The following is a 21,720-nucleotide window of genomic DNA, read 5'->3' as shown; positions in this document are numbered from 1 at the left end:
GGGGGGTGGGGGGGACGCGGGGCGCTAGGTTGTGTCCAGAGCTAAAATAAGGACAGGGACCTGTCTTCTGAGGCTCAGCCCTCTCATTAACAGCCAGGCCAGAACACAGAGCATGGCCCCTGCCCACTTGCCCTCTTAGGGGCCTCTCTGCCCACAGATCCTTGCCCGCCTCAGCTCCCAGGGCCCTCGCATGCAGCAATCCTGGGCTGCACCTTGGCTGTGAGTCCCTCCCAGGCAGAACCCATACTTTTTTTGGAGACTGCAGGATCCCTATGCCAGGCCTGGAGTGGAGGGCACCTTAGGGCCAGAGCCTCACCCTGACCTCTGGCCATGTGGCAGCTTACTGTGCACTCAGTTTGTGGAGAAGCCCACTATCCTGAGCTGAAAACAGCTTCACTTTGCACACCCTGGTGGAAAACAGCCATGCAGATGAAGGCAGCACTGTCCATAAAAGCTTCTGTGATGATGGGAGGTGTTCTATATCTGCACTGTCCCAAATGGTACCCACTGGCCCCATTACTATTGCGCACCTGAGGGCAACTGAAAACCTGAATTTTAACTCATGTTTCATTTTAACTAATTTAAATACATACAGTCACATGTGGCTAGGGAGAACCAAAACCGACTGAGGAGTTCTACAGGATTCAAAGGAGGAAGGAGAAAGGAGCCACCGGCCCAGCACCCAGCAGCTCCCAGGCTCCCAGGTAGCCAGGCCTCCGCTCAGGGCTCAGCAGGAGCTGCTGCCGTTCAGGAGATGGCCACACGGTGGCGATATGAGTCACGGTTTGCAGGGGCTTGCGGGGTTTGTCCGCAGGACAAAGCGACATTGCACTTCAGCTCCTGCCCTTTAGGGATTCACAGGCTACCTTGAAGATGCCTAAACCCCAAGGCGGGCCTTATTCAGCTCCTAAGGCCATGGCAAGAAAGCCCACAGGTCTAAGCACTCCCGCCTCCTTCTCCTGGAACCAGAGGGAGCTTCCACTGAAGGTAAGTGGGCCTGAGGCTCCACGATGCTTTAGTTCCCAGTTTCCTGCCTGGCCCAGGGCACCTTGTTCTGCCTTGTTTCTTCTCTGTCCCCTCTTCCGCCCGCCCTGTAGCGAGGGTCCTCTTCAGCTCTGCGTCCCCAGCATGCACCCACCAACGGAGCAGACGTTGGCTCAACAGCTCGCGAGTCCGGTCCCCTCCTCAGAGCGTCCACTGCCCCTTGTCCTTCTGGGCAGGAAGAGCCCGGTCTCCCCACCTCCCCTCTCCTGCACAGGCTGGGCAAGGGGGTTCACAGGGGAGTAAGGAAGGGCGCCCAGGGGGCGTGTCACACAGCCCTGCCCCCGACCTCAGAAGGACAAGAACTTCAGCAGGGAGGTGCTCGCTCCCAGAGGCACCGACAGGAGCAGAAGGCGGCCCCAGGCCCACCCCGGACACAAGGGCAGACAAGCCCTCAGGCCGTCTGAGGCTTTTGGGAACAGCAGAGAGGGCTCTCCACACTCCCCGGAGCTCAAAAATCCAACCAGCCCAGCCCAGCCCAGCCCAGCCATGACCCCACCACAGGGAAGCAGAGCCAGTCCCAGGGGCCCAGGAGGTCTCACGACAAGCTCAGTAACTATTTCCCAGAGCTGGCTCTGTGACGACCAATGGCTACAAACCATTACCCCATGCAAGAATGCTTGTCAGGGAGGAGTCTGGAAGGAGCAATTAAAGCTGAACACACCTGCTCCCGGAGACCTGATGCTTCCCCAGTGCTGGTTAACAGTGACACCTACCTTTTCGCTCCATGCCCACAGTCCGACTCCAAGGAAGACAACTCCAGCCAACTAAGCAGGGGAGGGGTGAGGGAAGGGGAGAAGTGGGGAAGGAGGGAGAGAGGGAGAGAGGGAGAGAGGGAGAGAATTACTTAAGTCTGAAACCAGCACCATGAACATGCTTCTTGGAGGAACGTCCACACTGCTAGTCAAGGGACGCTCCTGGCTCATGTCCGTGCAGGCGGGCCAGCGGCAAGGCAAGCCCTCGGTCCCTGCAGATGACGCGAACTCTACCCCAGAGCGAAGGAATGGCCAGGCGTTTGGCGTAACTTACACCTACCTTCCCTGAACATCTGGACAAACTCAATGGCCCCCACGCTCCAGAGAGCAGAAAGGAAGATCTCAGAGCAGAGGCTGCCCTCGACACTATGGAGTCAGAGACACATCGTGATGTGTCTGTTTCCTGCCCTGCCCTGTTTCCTCCACATTCCCAAAGCCCCTGAACTCACTTCAGTGCAGGATCTGGTATAAAGAAGACATGACCCTCTGTGGCAGCCCCCCAGGTGCATTCACAGGCTCCCCATGCTGGAGAGCCTCTCTCCAGGGCCCTGGGCACCTCCGCTCCACATGGGGCCCATGTGTGCTCTGGCGTTATTGGTTACTGGGTTATTTGTGACTGAATTAAAATAGGCCTGTGCTAAACAACGCATTCACCCCAGAAAAGGTGCACCCCTCCACCCCACTGGAACCAGGCTGCCTCACTGTACCACAACCGAAAGCGCCCCCCAAACACCACACAGGTTTCTAAACCAGAGATTTTTTCCATATAAAACAAAACACCTGGTCTCTGAAAATTAAGCTGCCTGTTTTTCTGCGTTTAAGTTCTTTATACCACGCTAGCATTTGCCTGCCATTCATCAGTACCTCCCGGTAAATAATGGGGACAGGTCTGTCTAGGACTCACCTCTCCAAGGCATATTCTCACTTCACTACTGGCCCTGGGGGGGCTGGAGTGGGAAGGGGAGGCCCTTCAAAGAAAGCCCCCAGGAGATCGCAACCTCTTTGGAATCACAAACCACCTTCACAGAATGCTTCCATGCCCAATACTTGGGATGGGATTGCAGAGGGTTCACAGACCCCTGACCGCTGGTTCCCACAGAAGCCCTGCCTGCACCTGATCCGTCCACTTTACAAAGCAGAACATGGGCCCAAGAGGGCCAAGATGAAAACACCCAGCAGTGGAGGAGAAGGGCCTAGAATCCAAGTCATTCAACAGATACTGCCTGAGGCCCTCCTAAGTGCCAGGCTCCGCGGCCAGCACTGAGGACGCAGGCAAAGCCCCGACGCTGCTGCAGCTTCCACTCCAGGGAACAACACGCGGTCTGGCGATGCCACCCTGGTTTTACAACTCTGTGGTCCTCTGCTGATTTAATTAGTGGCTAAAGGCCTTGGTTTTTCTTGATGGGGTGCATGAGCACTTCCTCTCCTTCCCCAAGCGTCTTACACTGCAGGGCAGGCAAGCCTGAAGGTGACCAATCACTGCCCACTGAATCCGGTAGACTTCCCTCCCCGTCATTCCTCAAGGTCCCCAACGACTTAGCCTCTTGCCAGAGCTAGAGATCAAGTCTTTTTTCTGTTTATTTGATCTGACCAGACACAGCTAGTCATTCTCTCCTGCGCTGAGGCGCTCAGCTTTGGCGACACAAAGCACTGGTCACTCTTCAGCCTCTCCTGCTGGCTCATCCTCCCCCAGGCACCTCTATATGCTGGCGAGCCTCACTGCTCTGTCCAGGACCCCTCCGCCTCCCCCAGGTTCTCTAGATGAGGCTATAATTCACATGGCTTGAAACACCATCTCTACACAGCTGACCCACAAATCCAAACCTCCATACCTAATGTCCACGTTGACTTGTGCACGGAAGATAGCTGACAACATTTCAGTCTTCACATGGCCCCAAATGGAGCCTTGCTCTCCCAGCCCCAACCAGCCCCTGCCAACTCTTGCCCTTCTCATTAAATGGCACCACGGCCACCTCACTGGGTTGTTTGGATGAGAAAACCTACACCTCATGCCCTCCAAATACATTCAGAGCAAATGGGGGCCAAGCAAAAGCCCAGCCTGGGCCAGGTCCATGGTCACGCCCTACAAAGAGGCATCAGGATCAGGACAGGAGGTTGTCCTGGAAGTTGTCCCTCCCTATGCCTCATCCAGTGTCCCCAACAACACTGCAGCCCCTCCTAACCGATTTCGATGACAGCCACCTCCCATCTGGCACCACGGTGGATGGTGAGAGAATCCTGCCCCTCTGAGACCCCTGGCTGAGTCAGGGCCAGCTCCCTCCCACTGCAGCCCAGATTTCCTTCTCTTACAACAACTGGGCACTAAGAAAAGGGCTCATGGGTTTTTCCATTCGTTTTTTTTTTTTATTTTTTTAAAGATTTTTATTTTTTTGAAAGAGAGAATGAGATAGAGCATGAGAGTGGGGAGGGTCAGAGGGAGAAGCAGACTCCCCGCTGAGCAGGGAGCCCGATGTGGGACTCGATCCCAGGACTCCAGGATCATGACCTGAGCCGAAGGCAGTCGCTTAACCAACTGAGCCACCCAGGCGCCCTCCATTTGGTTTTAAAGAAAGAACTAAAGTGAACTTGCACCAGAAAGACAGGAACCAGCGGGGGGGGGGGGATTACATGTCCGATCATGGGTTCAGTGAACACTGGCCCAAGGCAGGAACTTTGGGGACCAATTCTAGAGAAGAGAAGACTGAGGGAGGACCAGACAGGGGAAGTGGGCTGTCTGGGAGCTCCCCCAACAGCCACGTGAATGAGCCAGGCCGGGACACTCGCCAGCTTCACCCAGCTTCCAGTGGGGCCCCCTCCCCTGGATCTCTCTGGGGCAGATGGTCCGTGGGGCTGGGCTGTTGTCCCTGGCGGCCAACCATCTGGGAGCGACAGTTCAGCTGGGTGCTTTCCAGCCTCAGAGTAACCTCCTTTGTCTGTCTTTTATGACCTGATTAAATCCCCTCCCCAAAGGATGGGGCCAGACTCCCACTAAGCCCAAAGGGAGGCCGGCCTTGGACCATCAGGTATGTACACCACTGTGGTCACCATGGCAAGTGGTACCGCTCTTTCCTGGGTGCCAAGGCCGGCATTCAACACCTCCTACGCTTAAAGGGCCCCTTCACACCCCATCACGGGTGTGTGGTACTATTACCCCCTTTTTCTAACAGGAAAGCTCGGATGTAGAATGACTTGGTTATTTGCCCAAAGGCACACAACTAGCCAGTGGCAGAGTTCAAACCAAACCGGGTGTCTCTGACCCTCCTGACAGCACATTATCCCACCCCCCACAGAGCAGCCACGCGGGCCAGGAAGACGAGCGGCTGCCTGAGCCCCCCACCGCAAGGGGCAGGCACGGGGCCCCACGGCACAGGAGTTCGCAGAAGGGGCTTTCGGGCTGTGCAACTCTGAAGCCCACGACCCATGTCCTCAGGTGGCAAGGGTCACTCTGTGGCCCACTCTGTGGCCAGGAAGCAGGGCGTCACTGTAAAGATTACTGACCCCTCCCCCCGAGGCAAAGGCCCCCTGTGGAAGGTGAGGGGTCCTCTCTGGACACTCTGGGCTGGAAGCTACACAGAATCCACTCCCCACGAGAGCAAGCCTGGGGCACTTCACCCAAGCAGGTTCAAGTGACAACGGAAGTGTAGACACCTGGCCAGGATACCGGCCAGGCTGGACAGGAGCAGGGTTCCAAAACCAAGCAGCTCAGAAGCAGCCCATCATCACCCATACTTCAGTGGCCTTGGCCCCCTGCAAGATTTCGTTTCGGGGTGTGTAAAAAAGGACTTGGGCAATTCTTACAGGCCTCAGAGGCCTTCCTGCAGGGAGCTCAAGGCAAACCAGCAGCAGCAATGCAATGCTCTCAGGCTCTGCGCCCACTGGCCTCTGGTTCTTGCAAATCCCCTGGTTGTCAGAGGTTGACGTTCACAGGGCTGCCTATGGGAGTCTCAGAATGAAAACCAGAAGGAAACCCAAGAGAAAGCCAAACTCAAGGCCTGAGTAGTGCTGAACACTCAGCACAAGTCAGCTGGTCCTGGCTCCAGTCTCCACTCTGCAACTGTCTGGTGACAGGACTTCGTGCCAAGTCCAGGAACTCCTCTGTGCCTATGATTTCCTCTGCACAATGGGAATGACCTTTCCTGGGTCATAGGAGGGTTGCAGGGATTGAAGGAAGTATATCACAAGTGACATGCTTACCCCAGGGCATGGAGCCGGCCCAAGGGAGCCCTGTCCTCCTGCAAGGGAGGGGAGCAGAGGCATTGAGGGGCCGTCCAGATGCCACCAGCATCTGCTGGCCTTTAGACTCTCTGTGCCCCACCCCCCCAATAACTTCCAGCTCCAGCCTTTGTCCTAAGAGAAAGTTCTTCTTTCCCAGAGGCATCTGTTTTACTGGGTCTCAGGGACAACAGTGAAGTAGAGTTTAGGGAAACAGGGCCTCTGAAGGCTTTTTAAGTAAGGTAAGAAAGAATGATGGAAAGAAAACAGGACAGACTGGAAGAAGCTAGAACAGAACCTCAGCTCTGTTTCTAATTCACCCTGTGGCTTTGAGCAAACCATCCCTCTCTTGGACCTCAGTCTGCCAATCTGCAAAACTGAGCAGCTGGAGGCCGGTAATCTGCAAAGGCCTATACACCTCCCACGGCTTAAGCTCTGCCTTCATAAATCATGCCAGGGTGGCAACCCCATGGTCCAGGCACTTTCCAGGATAGGAAACCCTAACTCTAGACCTGGTGAGTTCAGAAAACACCAGAGAGCTTGTGGCCACTTGAAATGCCAACAACTCAAACTACTGGCCAGAAAGGACTCCAGAGGGCAGAGACTCTAGACCCAACCTGACCCTGAGAGCCCGGGGGGCTGAGAGTGAGTCTCAAGATATCTGTCGGGGTTAGGAAGCCTCGCCCTTCAAGACTGTAGCCACTCTGAACCCTACAGAGTACAGGGAATGCCACTTTCAAATAGTCCCACGTTCAAAGAGTCCAAACTAAGCCACTTCTCAGTGGGAGTTTGCAAGGTCTGGGAGACGGAAGGGACACTGGAGCCCGGCTTCCTCTTTACAGAGGGAAGCGAAGTGCAGGGCAGGATGGTGCCTTGCGCAGGGTCACACAGCTATCTATCACACACCAGCTTTTCCTCCTGCCGGAAGGGTGGTTCTGAAAATAAGAAGCATGTGTGCCCTTTCCAGCACAGCCAGCAAACACGGCGTCGGGGCCCCAGTGAGGAGGGGGAAGGACTACCCAGAGGACTCGGGGCAGTTTCCACAGATGTCTCTGAGTTTCCAGATAACAGAGAGCCCACCCCCACCAAGCCCCGCCCAGGAATTACTGTGTCAAGGCCTTTGACAGGAAGGAGGAAGGGCAGAGTCATCCAAGGGAGGTTAGAGGCAGCTCCCCAGGCACAGAGAGAAGGAACCCCAACCCAGCCTCAGCCCCACCTTCACCCCAGCCTCTACCATTGCCGGCACAGTTCAGTGAGGAACAGTGGGGAGAAAACCAAAATACTAAGCCAGCAGTTGACAGTTCTGTAGAGGGCCATATAGTAAACATTTTCAGCTTTGTGCTTGATGATCTCTGCTCCAAGCACTCAACTCTGCTTTTATAGCAGGAAAGCAGCCAGAGATAATACGTAAACGAATGGGCAGGGCTGTGTTCCAATAAACTTGTATGTGCAAAACCCGGCCGAGAGCCAGGCCTGTGAGCCGCAGTCGGCCTAGTCCTGCGCTGAACTTTCACATTGAAACCATCTGGACCTAGAGACCAAAGACAGGATTTCCTTCAGCTTGGCCACACGAACCCCCCGGCATCCCTATAATTCAGGTCTCCAACCTGGTCTTGTCTTTAAAGTACCTGAACAGGTCATAAAAAATAGCCTAAAACTGTAAAAAATCTCAAATGATCCATCCCCACAATGGACTATTATACAACAGTGAGAACCAATGATCCACAACTACATACAACAGCATGAATGAATCTCACACACAATAGTTAGCAAAAAATGCCAGATTCAGAAGACATCATACTGTTAAGGAGGTGTTATGGACTGGATGTTGGGTCCCCCAAAATCTGTATGTTGATGTCCTAACTTTCAATGTGATGGTGTTTGGAGATGGGCCTTTGGGAGGTAAATAGGGTTAGATGAGGTCATGAGTGAGGCCTCCATGATTAGTAGCCTTATTAAGAAAAAGAGACCAGAGCTCTCTCTGCCATGTAGGACACGGCAAGAAGGCAGCCATCTGCAAGCCAAGGAGAGAGCCTCAGCGGAACCCAACCGTGCCGGCACCCCAATCCCTGACTTTCAGCCTCCAGAATGTGAGACATTAAATTTCTGTCATTGAAGTCAACAAGTCAGTGGTATTTTGTTATGGCAGCCTGAGCTGACCAAAACAGGAGGAATGCTTAAGTGGGAAAACTATATCTAGCATCTAACCAAAAGTTACTAGACAGGGGCGCCTGGCTGGCTCGGTAGGTAGAGTGTGGGACTCTTGATCTCAGGGCTGTGAGTTCAAGCCCCAGTTGGGCATGGAGCCTCCTTAAAATAAAAAAATTACAAAAATACAAAAATTTACTAGATAGGCAAGAAGGGAAGTAAATCTACTTTTCCTTGTGATCTATAACAAGGAAAAATATTCAGTAACTAGAAAAAGACACAAACATGACAAAGAAGGTAGAATTAGCTAAGACATGAAAACAGATATTGTACACAGCCTTGGGGATTTAAAAGGAAATATAAACATAATGAGGAAAGAAATAGAAAACAGAAGGTCCAAATTGAACTATTAGAAATAGAAAATACAACACTGGAAATGAAGAATTCACTAGATGGGTTTAACAGCAATTAGACACTAACTATAGAAGAAAAGATGAGTCAACTTGAAGACAAAGCAATAGAAACTATTTGAACTAAAGGGTAGGGGTGGGGGATTGAACAGAGCCTCAGTGACCCACGAGACAACAAGGAGTCAGAGAAGAAAAAGGGAGGGGAGGTGTGTATTTGAAGAAATAATGGTCAAAGTGGTCCTAAATCTGATGAAAACTATAAACCCCCAAATCCCAAAAGCCCAATGAACCCCAAACAGAATAAAGAAAACCACACCAGCCCATATTATAATAAAACTGCTGAAATCCAGTCATAAAGAGAAACTGTTGAAGTGAGCCAGAAGGGAGAAGAAAGGACACATTACATACAGAGTACACATACACAAGATATTTTCACCAAATGAAATGAAAATGTATCAAATGTGTGGGATGCAAAAAACACAGAGTATCAAATACCTATACTAGGAAAGAAGATCTAAAATCAATGATCTAATCTATTTTACCCAGCTAGAAAAAAAGCAAAGTAATCCCAAAGTAGAATCAAGGAAATAAAAATAGGCGTAGGGGCGCCTGGGTGGCTCAGTCGGTTAACCCTCCGACTCTTGATTGCGGCTCGGGTCATGATCTCAGGGTCGTGAGATCGAGCCCCGTGTCAGGCTCCACACTCAGCGGGGAATCTGCTTGAGATTCTCTCTCCCTCTGCCCCTCCCACATGCTCACACATGCTCTCTCTCTCTCTCTCTTGCTAAAAAAAAAAAAATTAAAAACGATAATTAAAAAATAGGAGCAGGAATCAATGAAACAGACTGAAGATGGATGGTGGTGACAGCCGCAGAGCAATGTGAACGGACCTAATACCCCTGAACTGTGCATCGAAAAATGACGACAATTCTAAATCATTCTGTATGCTTTACTACAATTTTCAAAAATAAAATTTAAAAATACTTTTTAAAGTCTTTAAAGGTATCAGTGAAATTCAGAACAGAACAACAGAGAAAACACCACCTACACTAAACGAAGTCAGATCCAAGAGTCTATCCTAACCAGAGTGACAGGAGGCAGATGGACGGTTTGCCTGAGGACAGGGTGGGAGGGAAGTACTGCAGAGGGGTACAGGACAGTTTCTGGAGGGACAGAAAGGTTTTACGTCTTCACTGGGGTGACGGTGATTACATGGGAGTATACAGCTGTCAGCTCATCGAACTATACACTGGAAGTGGGTATTATTCTATCAAATTTACACCTCCATAGAGGTGATATTTACACCTCCCTAGAGCAAAAAAAAAAAAAAAAAGAGAGAGCGAGAGAGAGGAGAAGAAGGTGGGAAGATGGGAACCAAGATGGGAACAGGGCACTCGTGCCCACGAGACCAATCAGTAGACTGGGCCTTGCCAGCTATCTACTAGGGAAGGATGCAGAGTTATACACATCACCAGGTACCCAGACTTGACACCACCCCGGGAGCATATAATAGTCACATGCACCGGGCAATGATCACAGTGCGCTGTGAACAGCCCTTCGTCAGAAATCCCTGCTGATGATCCCGGCCTCCCACGTGCCCAAGTGAGATCAGGAGCTGAAGCCTACAGGGAGTAGCATCAGGGCGCTCTAGTGGAATCCCTGATTAAGCAATCCCTGCCCTCGGCCTTGGCAAGTGCAAATGTGGAAAAATACACACACACACCCTAGGAGATAAGGCGGTCTATTTCCTATGAATTGGGGCAGCCCTTCTAGAGAAGTAATTTTGACTGTATAAATATGTCAGCCAGGTCAAAACAACATACACACTCTCTGACCCATTTAGTCTCACTCCTGGGACTCTATCCCAGCAAATAATTTCCCTCCCTTGACCAAAGGGAGAAATCTGTACTACACCAAACTAATCACTGCATCCTTATCTAGGATAGTAAAAAAATTGGAAACAACCGAAATCTCCAATACGGGAATTTCCAAAAATACAATCAGGAAAACTATGTGGCAACCTAGAATGTTCTATGCTAGGGGATGCTGACATGAGAACGCAGACCTCATGACTGCAAGGATGCTCTCACAGAGATGGGAAAGCGTGTGCGACTGAAGACAGGATGGAGCATGGGGAGGGAACGGGGCAAAGCTGGGGTGCCTTGTGTAGTCTTCTAGAATTTCCATGCAATTACAAAAGTATGTTAAATAAAACTTGAAGAGAAAAAGGTACCATTTCTCAGCAATGAAAGTGAAAATACTCTGCATTCATGATTAAAGCCCTAGACTTTCCTTTTTGATTACACTAATTACGCAGAGACAGAAGCAGAGAAATTGCATTTGAGATCTGAGGCGGGGGTCGGGGGGGTGTCAGGCCTTGGGATGTGGTGTTACATGCACAGAGTTCAGCTCAAATAAGGGCATTTCTAGATCAGTCAGAGTGATCCAGAGACACGAGCTCACCGCAGGATGTGGGGAGTCCCCTATCAAAGGAGGCACACCATAAGGTCAAAGAGAATTAGACCCTCTACCCACAAAGGTGCTGGGGGCAGGGGGAGGGGACTGACCTTTCACTCCTTCCATGTCAGACTTGCTCTGCCTCTCCTGGGTAGGGTGACCACATGTCCTGGTGTGCCTGGGACAGCCCTGGGATACACCTGTTGTTCTGGCTGAATTCTTAATAACCTCTCTTTCACTCTTAAAAGTTTCCCGACTTGTCACCCTACTCATGGGAGGCCTTTGTGGCTTTGAAGGAAGGGACCTGAAGCGACTCTGGTCAAGAGTCCAGAGGCCTGTGGCTCTCTGCTCACCTACAAACAGGCTGCCCATTGGGCTCTGAAGCTAACGCCCGCACTCCCTGCACAGGGAAGCTGCCCGTGTCTCCGAAAAGGCCAGTGGCAGGGGGCTCTCCTATCCTCGGAACATGGGCTCATTGTCTGTGCCACAAGGGGCCTCAGTTCTTCACTTTCAATCCAACTGTGAAACAGATCCAGGCAAGGGCTTTATCTGAATCTTCGCCGATTAAACTCAATGCCGGTGGGAAGCGATCCTGCAGTTGCAGACATCATCTGAATCATCCCCTCCAGAGGAGTCACTCGGCCAGACCGCGAGGGCTCAAATTCTTTGTGGAACCAGGTGGGGTGAGAACAAAGAACAGGGCCCTCCACAGCCCTTCCTCCAGGGTTTACCTCTCCCAGCTGCCCCTCCTCCGCAAGAGAGATTGCTTTATAATTGGAACTGTGGGAAAGTAGCCACAATACAGAATTTAGCCATCTGAACCATGTGTGCGAGGCCAGCTCAGTGGCACTCAGGGCAGCCACTGTTGAGCAACACCGCCACCAAAACGGGCACTCTGTCCCCACTCAACACTGACTTCCCCTTGTCCCTCCCCCCACCCCTGGCAACCCCCCTTGTCCTGTCTGTCTCTGTGAATCCGACTACTCTGGGTACTGCCCCAAAGTGGGACCACACAGGATTTGTCCTTCTGGGACGGGCTTCTTCCACTGGCATGATGGCCTCAAAGCTTACCCATGTTGTAGCACATGTCACAATTTCCTTCCTTTTTTAAGGCTGAAAAAGGTCCCACTGCATGTACAGAGCACATTTTGCTTATCTATTCATCTGTCGGTAGACACTTGGGCCGCTTCTATCTTTGGGCCTCTGTGAATAGAGCTGCTGTGAACATAGGTGTGCAGACATCTTGCTCTTTCATTATTTTGGGTCTATGCCCAGACTGGAATTGCTGGATCATATGGTAATTCTATTTTTTGACATTTTGAGGAACCTCCATACTGTTTTCCAGAGTGGCTGCACCATTTTACATTCTCACCAACAGTGCACAGGGGTTCCGATTTCTCCACATCCTCGTCAACATCTGTTATTTTGGTGGGGGGATGTGTGTGCTTGTATGTTTTAATAATAGCCATCCTAATGGGTGCAAAATGGTATCTTCTTGCCGTTTGATTTGCATTTTCTTTTTTTAAAGATTTATTTATTTATTTATTTGAGAGACAGAGGGAGAAAGAAAGAGAGCACAAGCAGGGAGGAGGGGCAGAGGGAGTGGGAGAAGGAGAAGCAGACGCCCCCTCCCCCGCCGCCCGCGCTGAGCAGGGAGCCCGATGCGGGACTTGATCCCAGGACCCCGGGATCATGACCTGAGCCGAAGGCAGACGCTTAACAGACTGAGCCACCCAGGCACTCCTTGATTTGCATTTTCTTAAGTCAAAGTGACATTCTGCACTTGAAACAGGTCTCATTAATACAACCAAAGAATGGCTATGATTAAAAAAAAAAAAAAAAAAAGGTAGAGGGGCACCTGGCTGGCTCAGTTGGTGGAGCATACAACTCCTGATTTGGGGGTTGTGAGTTCGAGCCCCACATTGGGCATAGAGCCTACATACATACATAGATAAAATACATTTTTTTAAAAAGTAGAAAGTGGGGCACCTGGGTGGCTCAGTCATTAAGTGTCTGCCTTCGGCTCAGGTCATGGTCCCAGGGTCCTGGGATCGAGCCCCACATCGGGCTCCCTGCTCAGTGGGAAGCCTGCTTCTCCCTCTCCCACTCCCCCTGCTTGTGTTCCCTCTCTCACTGTCAAATAAATAAATAAATCTTTTTAAAAAAGGTAGAAAGTGCTAGTGCCCTCACAATGCTGTCATCTAGAAGCATGTTTACCTGACAACCCCGTGAGAACTGCATGAAGCCCTGCTCCCCGCTCACTCTGTATACAGACATCAACTGCATCCCCGTTTGTCACCCCCAAGCAAGTACTAACAGTCCCTTGGGAAAATCTGAGCCCCGAACTGGAGGGAGAGAGCTTTAAAATCCCTGTTAAGAGTGTACAGGTGTTGGCTGTGAAGTATGTCAGTGTGCAAATGATTCTGAATGGGGCAAAGTGCTCAATAAAACCTTGTTTGTTCTAGCTCTTAGTACTGGTCAAAGCAACCACAGCTTGCCTTCTGTGTATCTGAACCTGCTTGCTAAGCCCAGGTCTGCCAGCAAAGCTGCAATCCTGTCCCTCTGTTCATTCGCCAAAACAAAACAAATACAAAAACTCTTCTGTGCAAAACAATTATCTATGCTTTGCTTCAAAACAACGGGCGGAGGGGGGTGTGGGGGGGATATAAATTAGAATCGGCTATGAGTTGATAAATGTTGAAGAGAGGTGATGGGAACATGGGGGGTTGTTAGATCGTCTGATTTTGGTTATTTCTTCCATTTCAAAGAGAAAACTTCTCTGACGAGGTAAGGCTTGGCATACGACTGTATCTGTTTCCAGCGACCCTGGGAGGCAGGCGGCAGGCCTGTGACATCAACATTTCACAATGAAAACACGAAGATTCCTCGGGATCACTCAGTGTGGGTACGAGTCCAGCCTGGCACCCGGGTGGTTACCCCCCGCTTCTCAGGCCTCACCCCACCCCTGAGCTCCTGGGCAGATGAAGAGAGCAATCACTGCTAGAGACCCGGCAGGGAGGCGCCTGGGTCATTTCCCCAACCAAGCTCTCTTGTGCCTCGGTTTCCTGACTGCTTTTGTCCCTTCCTGTTGGGCCCCAGCGCACACCAACTGAGAAACAGACTCTCGACCACACAGACTTGTCAATCCTGCAGAAGGCCGATGACACGGCAGGACCCTTCAATCAAGCAGACTTGCTACAATTCTGGAATCAGGAGCTCCGCTATTCGAATCTGGGGCGGCCGAGCTGTTATTACTGGGAAAGTTGGGAAAAAGCTTCCCAAGAGCAAAGAATCTGTTCTGAAGAGAATGTGAAGAAATGGAGATTAGCGGGCCCTCAGCCACAGCAGCAGGAAGTTTTGCTCTTGCTGCAAAATTCAGGATGACCTTCAGAGGGCAGGGCACAAGACCAAGCAAGCACAGCCTGGGGGTGGGAGAGAACAACACGTCAGCTAGGTGTCCCGAGTGTCCCAAGTGTCAGACTGCCTGCCTAGGCCAAGGGGCCCTCCACCAGACATCTGGCCGGTGGGCAGGGCCTCCTGGTGGGGCCAGGGAGAGGGCAGGGCCGGTCTGGGAAGCCATCCGCTGCGGGGATGAGGCAGCCACACACACCTCCCGTTAGGAGAAGCCCACAGGAACGATGTCCTGCGTTGCCTTATTTCAAGGGAAATGATGAAGTTGCTGGGGACAGGTTGTCCGGGCACAGAAAAAAGACGTGGGGTGAATGACCAACCCACTGAATCCCACCCTGTTTCTCCAGGACAGAAACCCCCCCAAAACTTTGAGATACATCATTGTGAGATGATGCTATAAAATCAAGGGTAAAAAGCTGAGAAGTCTTAGTAAATCTGCCTTGTTTGCAAGGCAAACAAGGCCCAAACAGGGCATGCCGACACCCACAGTTGAAGCGAAATGTGGCATGACGGCCGATCATTCCGTCCCTTCTTCTCCAAGTGTCCCCCACACAGAAGCTGACAAGCAACACTTGCTGAAGGTGCACGACCGCGTCCCCTCAGCCACCTGCACGGACACCATGTCTGCTTCTCCCCGGAACCAGCCCACTGGTTCATGCTATGTTACCTCCCCTGACGCCCTGACCGTCTCCAGCCAGTGCCTGAGTTTCCTGGTCTTCTTCAAGGCGAGAGTCCTTGAAAGAACCACGCTGAGTCACGGTCTCCACTGTCTCACATCCCATTGGCTCCTCAGCCAGCCCCAGGTGGGTTTCCATCCACCCCCAGAGCACGCAGCAGCTCTGGTCAGGGTCACCAACAACCTCCACCTCATCAAAGCCAATGCCAATTTTCTGTCCTCATCCTACGTCACCCCCCTGTGGCACAGCTGACTGTCCTCTCTACACGGAAGGCCTCAGAGTCTCCTAGCCTCCCCTCAGCCCACCCACTCACAGCCAACTCTGGAATGGACTTTCCTCTGCAAGGTCACCTCTAGCATCCCAAGACTCCATGGTCACACCTCTCCTCTTCTCAGTCAACACACTCTCCCTCCATGATCTCATCGAGCCTCCCCCCCTTCCCCTGATGCGACTCAGACTTTCATCTCCAAGATGGTCACAGACATAGGAAACGGACACCTCCATGCGACCAAGAGACCATCTGAACACGTCTGTTCCAAAATTCTCTCTCAGAACATGGTACCACCACCCATCCCTTCACTCGGCAGAATCATTCCAAAATCAGATCCAACTTGTAACCTACCAACAGTTACTAAAAGAGGCAGAGAATAATTCCACCTACTTACTGAGCACTGTAAGGTCCTACATGACCTGGCTCCTTCATTTCTCTGTCCTCACTTGTGTACCCTCCCCCTGTACTCACTGAACTCCAGCCACAGGGCCTTCTCATTGTCCCTCGCACATGCATTCCTGCCTCAGGGCCTTTGCAAATGCTGCTCTTCCAGCCTGCAGGTTTCTTCCCAGACCCCCACTGGCTGCTTCTTCACAGGTACTCTGGTCTCAGCCCTTAAGTCGCCTCCTTGGAATGCCTTTCCCCCACCTCCCTAGCCAAGGAGCTTCCCCTCCCTGCTCCGCTGCTCAGGAGGCTAATACCATTACTGGTTAAACACAAGCACCATACGGAATAGGTCCACTCCTCGCTCCCAGAGCGCAGAACAGGGCCCGGCCCACAGTCAGGAGGGCACGAAGCACCCTGCTGCCCATGTGTCGTTGGGAGCATCCCCAGGGCAGGGAAGGGAAAACAGACCTGCATGTGGGCCAGAGCTCCGAGCGTTCCTGAACCTCCAAGGCTGGGCTAGGGGCCCATTAACCTGGTTTTCCATCACCCTGGCCATCCCTGTCACAGTACTGTTCACAGCCGGTTTTATAATTAACTTGTCGCTGGTTCTGCCTGAGCTGGGCTCTCAGCCCCACCCACCTTCTCCTCCAAGCCTCGCAGGGGCCCTGGCCAATCAGCAGTACGTGAACAATCATATCTACTGAATAAAGGACGACGCGAGGGACCCGAGGCCGCTCTCGGTGACTCACCCAGAAGACAATGTTGTAGCTGAAAAGGAGGTACTTGTACCAGCAGCTGACCTCGGCGTTAGAGTATCTATAATAGTGCATCTTCTGAGAAGCGGGATCTGTGGACAGACATGGGAGTGGTGAGATGACAGGTTCAGCTGCAGAACAGCGCCCCCAAACCTGCCCCCCCAGAAAGAGCAAAGGCGAGGTTCACACACAGACTCGAGGAGGCACTCCAAATCGTTTCCGTGTTCCTGCACGAGTCCAGATACTGCTTTACCATCAGTGCCAGCTACAGACTGGGCAAAAATCATGTCAAGTCAACCCTCCAAAAAGAGCCAAAAAAAGAAGAGAATTTCTGAAAGAGTGGAGGATGCCAATTTTTATTTATTTTTTTAAACATTTTCTTTATTTACTTGTGAGAGAGAGAGAATGAGCAGGGGGAGGGGCAGAGGGAGAGGGAGAAGCAGACTCCTCGCGGAGCAGAGAGCCCGACGCGGGGCTCGATCCCAGGACCCCAGGATCGTGACCTGAGCCGAAGGCAGATGCTTAACCGACCGAGCCACCAGGTGCTCCCATTACTTTCCTTTTGGAACCCGACAGCAATCCAGGTGGGTCCTTAACTCCTCCACCACCCCTTGCTGCCAAAGCCGTGGCTCAGTGGTGGGGAAGGAGGTGGGGGCCTTAAGCTGACCCCTGGGGGGGCGGCAGGACCTAGGGCTCACAGGGGAATGCTCGCCCTCAGCCCCCTGCTCCCCTCCCACCTCCTGGGGCCGAGGAGAAGGGCAAATCGTAACAGGGCCCGAGGCAAAACAGACAAGGCCACTCGGGCAGTGAGGAGACAACTGGCCCACACCTGCCAGGAAGAAACCAGCTGCTGCCGCAAGGAGTGGCTACTGCAAAATCCCTTCCTGGGAGCCGCCTCAGGGGCCTGGCCATGGGCTCGTGATGTTCTGAGAAAGGGACGCCAAGCAGGGACATGCAAACCACACCCCTCTGGAAATGGGTGCCGTGCCCACTCGACCTCCTGGTCACGGGGCAGCACCAACCAGCACAGTAGTCTGGATGCCTCCATTTGCTCACCTCTTCCCTCCCTCCGACAGGGATGCGAGAGTCTGGCCCGGGCCCGTCTGGCCTCAGAAACCAGCCAGGTAGGGGACCGCGACCCAGCAGCTCCCGGCCCCACCCTCAGCACAGCACTTCCACAGAAGTCCCCTCCAAGGAGGGAGTATGAATGCAATCCCGGGTACCAGGGACACCCCCGGGCACAGGGCACACAGGAGGCCTGAACACAGCCTGGGCCACGCCGCTGGCTGCAGGGAGCCGGGCTCCTTCCTTCAGGCCTCCGCATCCTCAACTAAAACTGATCCTTAGCGTCCCTGGAGCTGAGGGACCCAGCTGGCAGCATCGAACGACTCATTCCAAATACAGATCTCGGGCCTCTCCCTTCTGCAGGTTCTGAGAAGTAGGTGTGGGGTGGGGCCCAGAATCTGCATTTTTGACAAACTCCCCGGTGATTCTGACATGCCCAACGTACCCGGTATCAGCCTGGGCACCAAGGGCTGCGGTCCCTCTAGGGTTCCTGCAAAGGCAGAAGGACCCTGCTGGCTGCAGCCCAGCACGCAGACCAGGGCTAGGGTCGGGATGGCTCGTGGCAGGCAACTAACTAAAGGGAACCAACCTTCACCCATTCGTGTTGCAGACATGACAAAACCCCCAAAGCTCTGGGGTTTTCTCCAACTACAGATGACTAGCTTCATGCATATAGAAAAATAAACTTTTTTTAACCTAAAGCTCAGGCAAGTTTATCACAGAAAACAGTCAACTTGGCCAGAAATGCCCTAGAAGGCGGAAAAATGTTCTAAATGGTAGAAACCCTGTTCCTTTTTATGGACGAGACAATCCTGCTTCTTAGAATTGTCAAACACAGCCTCCTCTTCTTCGTGGTTCCTGGAGAAGCCTGGCAGGTGGATGGCCGTACCCTCCGTGGAACTGGACCCCAGAGACTGGGGGAGGCTGCTCAGGCACAGTACCCCAAAGTTTAGGAGTCCTAGAGAGTACTCCTTGGGCGTCACTTAACCTAACCATGGTAAAGCTCTCTCTCAAAAGCTTTGAAGCAGTAAACAAAGCCAGACTCCCTTCTTCCTCCACAGAGAAACCAGCTAATTAGCACGTCTGTCTGTTTTCCAGAGTACTGGCAACCTCATCCCTGCCCCCTGCTTGGGGCCTTTGGGAAATGATTACCCTGAGGTGATGTGGAGACTCTCGACCTGGAGATCCCTGTTCTTCAGTTCTGACCAGTAAACCGTGGAGAACACAGAAAGGCCACAGGAACTCCATGGGCACGCAGGCTCTGGAGGGGGGAATTCTCCACAGGGCACCTGGCCTCCCTCACCTTAGGTTTCACCCTCTTTCACGTGGCCCCGAAGACCTCGCCCCACAAAGACACACAACCACCCAGGTAAAACTGCTTTCACAGACGTCAGGGTCCAAACCCAGACCCAGAGAATCGCAACAACCAAGACATACACTCCCAGCCCTTACTTCCTGGTAACTCAGACATTTGGAACTACACTAGCCAGGTCCACACCGGGGAAGGACCAGAAACACCCTAAGCATCCACAGCACAGTGTACCACACTCAGACGTGTCCCCTGTACACCTGCCATGCACAGCCCAGAGCATTCACATGGGGCATCACACCATTTCTGTTGAACCAAGATAACCCTCTGAGGCCTAGGGGTGGCAATGTCCCAATGACACCATTTCCCCATCCCACATGAGGAAACTGTTGAGGGGAAACAGTTCAGTCTTTCTTCACCCACTTGTTTATTCCTCCCCATGGGATGATAAGGCACTCAACTAACCATGGGGTGGGGAGAGCCAGCCCCCTTCCCCGCCCGCCCCTTCCCGTGGACCTGAGGAGCAGGGAGGAAAAGCTGCCTCTCACCCTTGCACGGGTCTCTATCCTGCTGGCCAGAGGGTGGAGAAGCAGATCCTGAACTTCAATGTCACCGAAAGAGCCGGTCTCCACAGGGGCGCATCCCAGGGTATAAACTAGAGCAGGTAATGAGGTAATGGGAAGGTTTGTTTGGACCCCAGCCTAAGCCACACCCTCTAACACAAGGTCCTCGGGACCCCATTTGGAGGAGAACAAAGCCAGCACTGAGCTCCCAAGGTCTGGCTCAGTGGCCTCACTGACTCAGTGAAGGAAAAAGGACTGATGGGTACACCTGAGCCTCCAACCAACAAAGAACCCCAAGAAGTGGACAAACGCACCGTGCTCACTAGAACCCAGATCTGACTCAACATTCAGCCGAAACAACTCCAAAGTGACTGTGCTCCCTGAGAGCTCACCTTACTTGCTCAACCCAGTCACATCAGAGGAAGGCAGAACTTAGCTCTCCACCAACTAAGGAATTCAACGAAAACCAAGGCCATTTAGGGGCACCTGCTGGCTCAGTAGGTAGAGCAGGCAACTTTTGGTCTCAGGGCTGTAGGTTTGAGCCCCATGTTGGGTGTAGAAATTACTTAAAAATAAAATCTTTAAAAAAGCAAACAAAAAAAACCCCATCAAGACCATCTACCTTAAAATATACACAAAGAATCTTATTTTAACAAAATAACAAAATATCCTAAAAGATGGCTAAACTTTTCACAAGTACTAATTAACATTGCAACACAGAAGGATCTCCAAAAGCTGTTCTGTAGCTTTCGTATTCTCTGGAAATACATAGAAAACAATCATCAGAAAAATTTAATTCTAAGTCCTGAAACTGTCTCAGTTCCAGAACTTATTAAAACAGAAGAAAGCATTTACAGGGCAAATAGACATGTTGTTTGTCAAAACATCAACTTCTCAAAACAAGGGGGAAGGTTAGAATCATGTCATAAGTGTTGAGAGAGCTGGCTAGCAGTCTGAGAGCTAACTAATAAGCCAAAATAAATCTAAATATTTAAGGTTGCAAGCACACACACACAACACAACAGAGCATTTCAGGACGTCCCTTTCTTTGACCCAACAGGAAAAAATACAAAGTATAAAAATATCAATGTGAAACAGATAAAGAGTTTTCAAATTCCCATATAATTAAAAGTAACATTAACATAAAAAGAAATACAAATGATGTTTTCAGCAGCTGCAGCAGTTATGACAAAGGGTAAAAATCTACAATACATAAAAATCCATGCTTAAAAGACTCCAGTGTTGCAAGGACAAAGGATATGGATACTACATGAAATGGAAGGACAATATAACTAACAGATGACAAAACGTCCAACATCACTGGACGGGAAATCTAAAGACAATCCAGAGATACTATTTCATGTTACACTGTTTTTGTGTTTTGTTCTGTTTTGTTTTGTTTTTAAATTTTATTTATTCATTTGAGACACACAGATCTATAGAGAGAGAGAGCATGAGCAGTGGGAGAAGCAGAGGGAGAGGGAGAAGGAGACTCCCCGCTGAGCCAGAAGCCCGATGTGGGGCTCGATCCCAGGACCCTGGGATCATGACCTGAGCCGAAGGCAGTCACTTAACCATCTGAGCCACCCAGGCGCCCCTCATGTTACACTGTTTAACGAAATCACCCGCACTACTGCCCGCAAGCCCATGGTGAGGGTGGCAAGTTCATACCTTGCTGGAAGGAGAGTCAACTGTGACTACCCTTGGGTAAGCAATATGGTTACAGATATTCAAAACAAACAAAAACAAAAATGTCATACCTTTAATCCAATAAAGTCATGACTAAGAACTTGCCTCCAGAAAATAAATCAACAGAGGAAAAGGAATATGCATTAAGTATGAAATCTGAATATCACGGTTTGCAATTACGGAACAATTTGTAAGCATGTGGTTGAAGGCCAAAACGGAATATAAAAGTATGGAAATGGTTGCATGGGGCGGTGGACTTCTAAGTGATTCTGTAAAAACATTTCCACTGCTGTGCTCACCATTACCACTGCTGCATTATAAATGCAAACTGGCCATTGCTGGGGAGAAGGGTGTGCCCACCTCAGAGGTTATTGCCCCCTCAACGTGATGACCTCTACCAGCACTGTAGACAGGGTTTGTCTACTTTGGGATTATTTCAACCTGTAAGAGTCCTTCCTTCTCCCTCTCCCTGTTTATTATTTTTTTAAGATTTTATTTATTTGAGAGAGAGAGAGAGAAAGAGTGCATGGGGGTGGGGGCAGAGGGAGAGAATCCTCAAGCAGACTCCCC

The 21,720-nt window shown here is 51.4% G+C and overlaps 1 protein-coding gene across 5 annotated transcripts in view; it reads right to left on the bottom strand.

The window, feature by feature from the left end:
• The window catches only part of TSPAN14 (tetraspanin 14), a 72,074-nt gene that overhangs the window by 10,543 nt on the left and 39,811 nt on the right, over positions 1–21,720 (bottom strand). For all 5 annotated transcript variants that reach the window (XM_035023033.1, XM_035023010.1, XM_035023027.1 and 2 more), the window contains exons 2-3: positions 16,519–16,616; positions 1,758–1,808 (exon numbers count right to left, since the gene is read on the bottom strand). In XM_035023033.1, the coding sequence (XP_034878924.1) occupies positions 1,758–1,808; positions 16,519–16,599 (132 nt within the window). In that variant the 5' untranslated portion in view covers positions 16,600–16,616. The remainder of the gene's footprint in view (positions 1–1,757; positions 1,809–16,518; positions 16,617–21,720) is intronic.

This window comes from Mirounga leonina, unplaced genomic scaffold, assembly GCF_011800145.1.
Source record: "Mirounga leonina isolate KUSES-001 unplaced genomic scaffold, KU_Mleo_1.0 Mir_114, whole genome shotgun sequence".
In the NCBI taxonomy this organism is placed as follows: domain Eukaryota; kingdom Metazoa; phylum Chordata; class Mammalia; order Carnivora; family Phocidae; genus Mirounga; species Mirounga leonina.
Note: the sequence above shows the minus strand (reverse complement) of the source record. Positions and strands in the feature narration are given on the sequence as shown.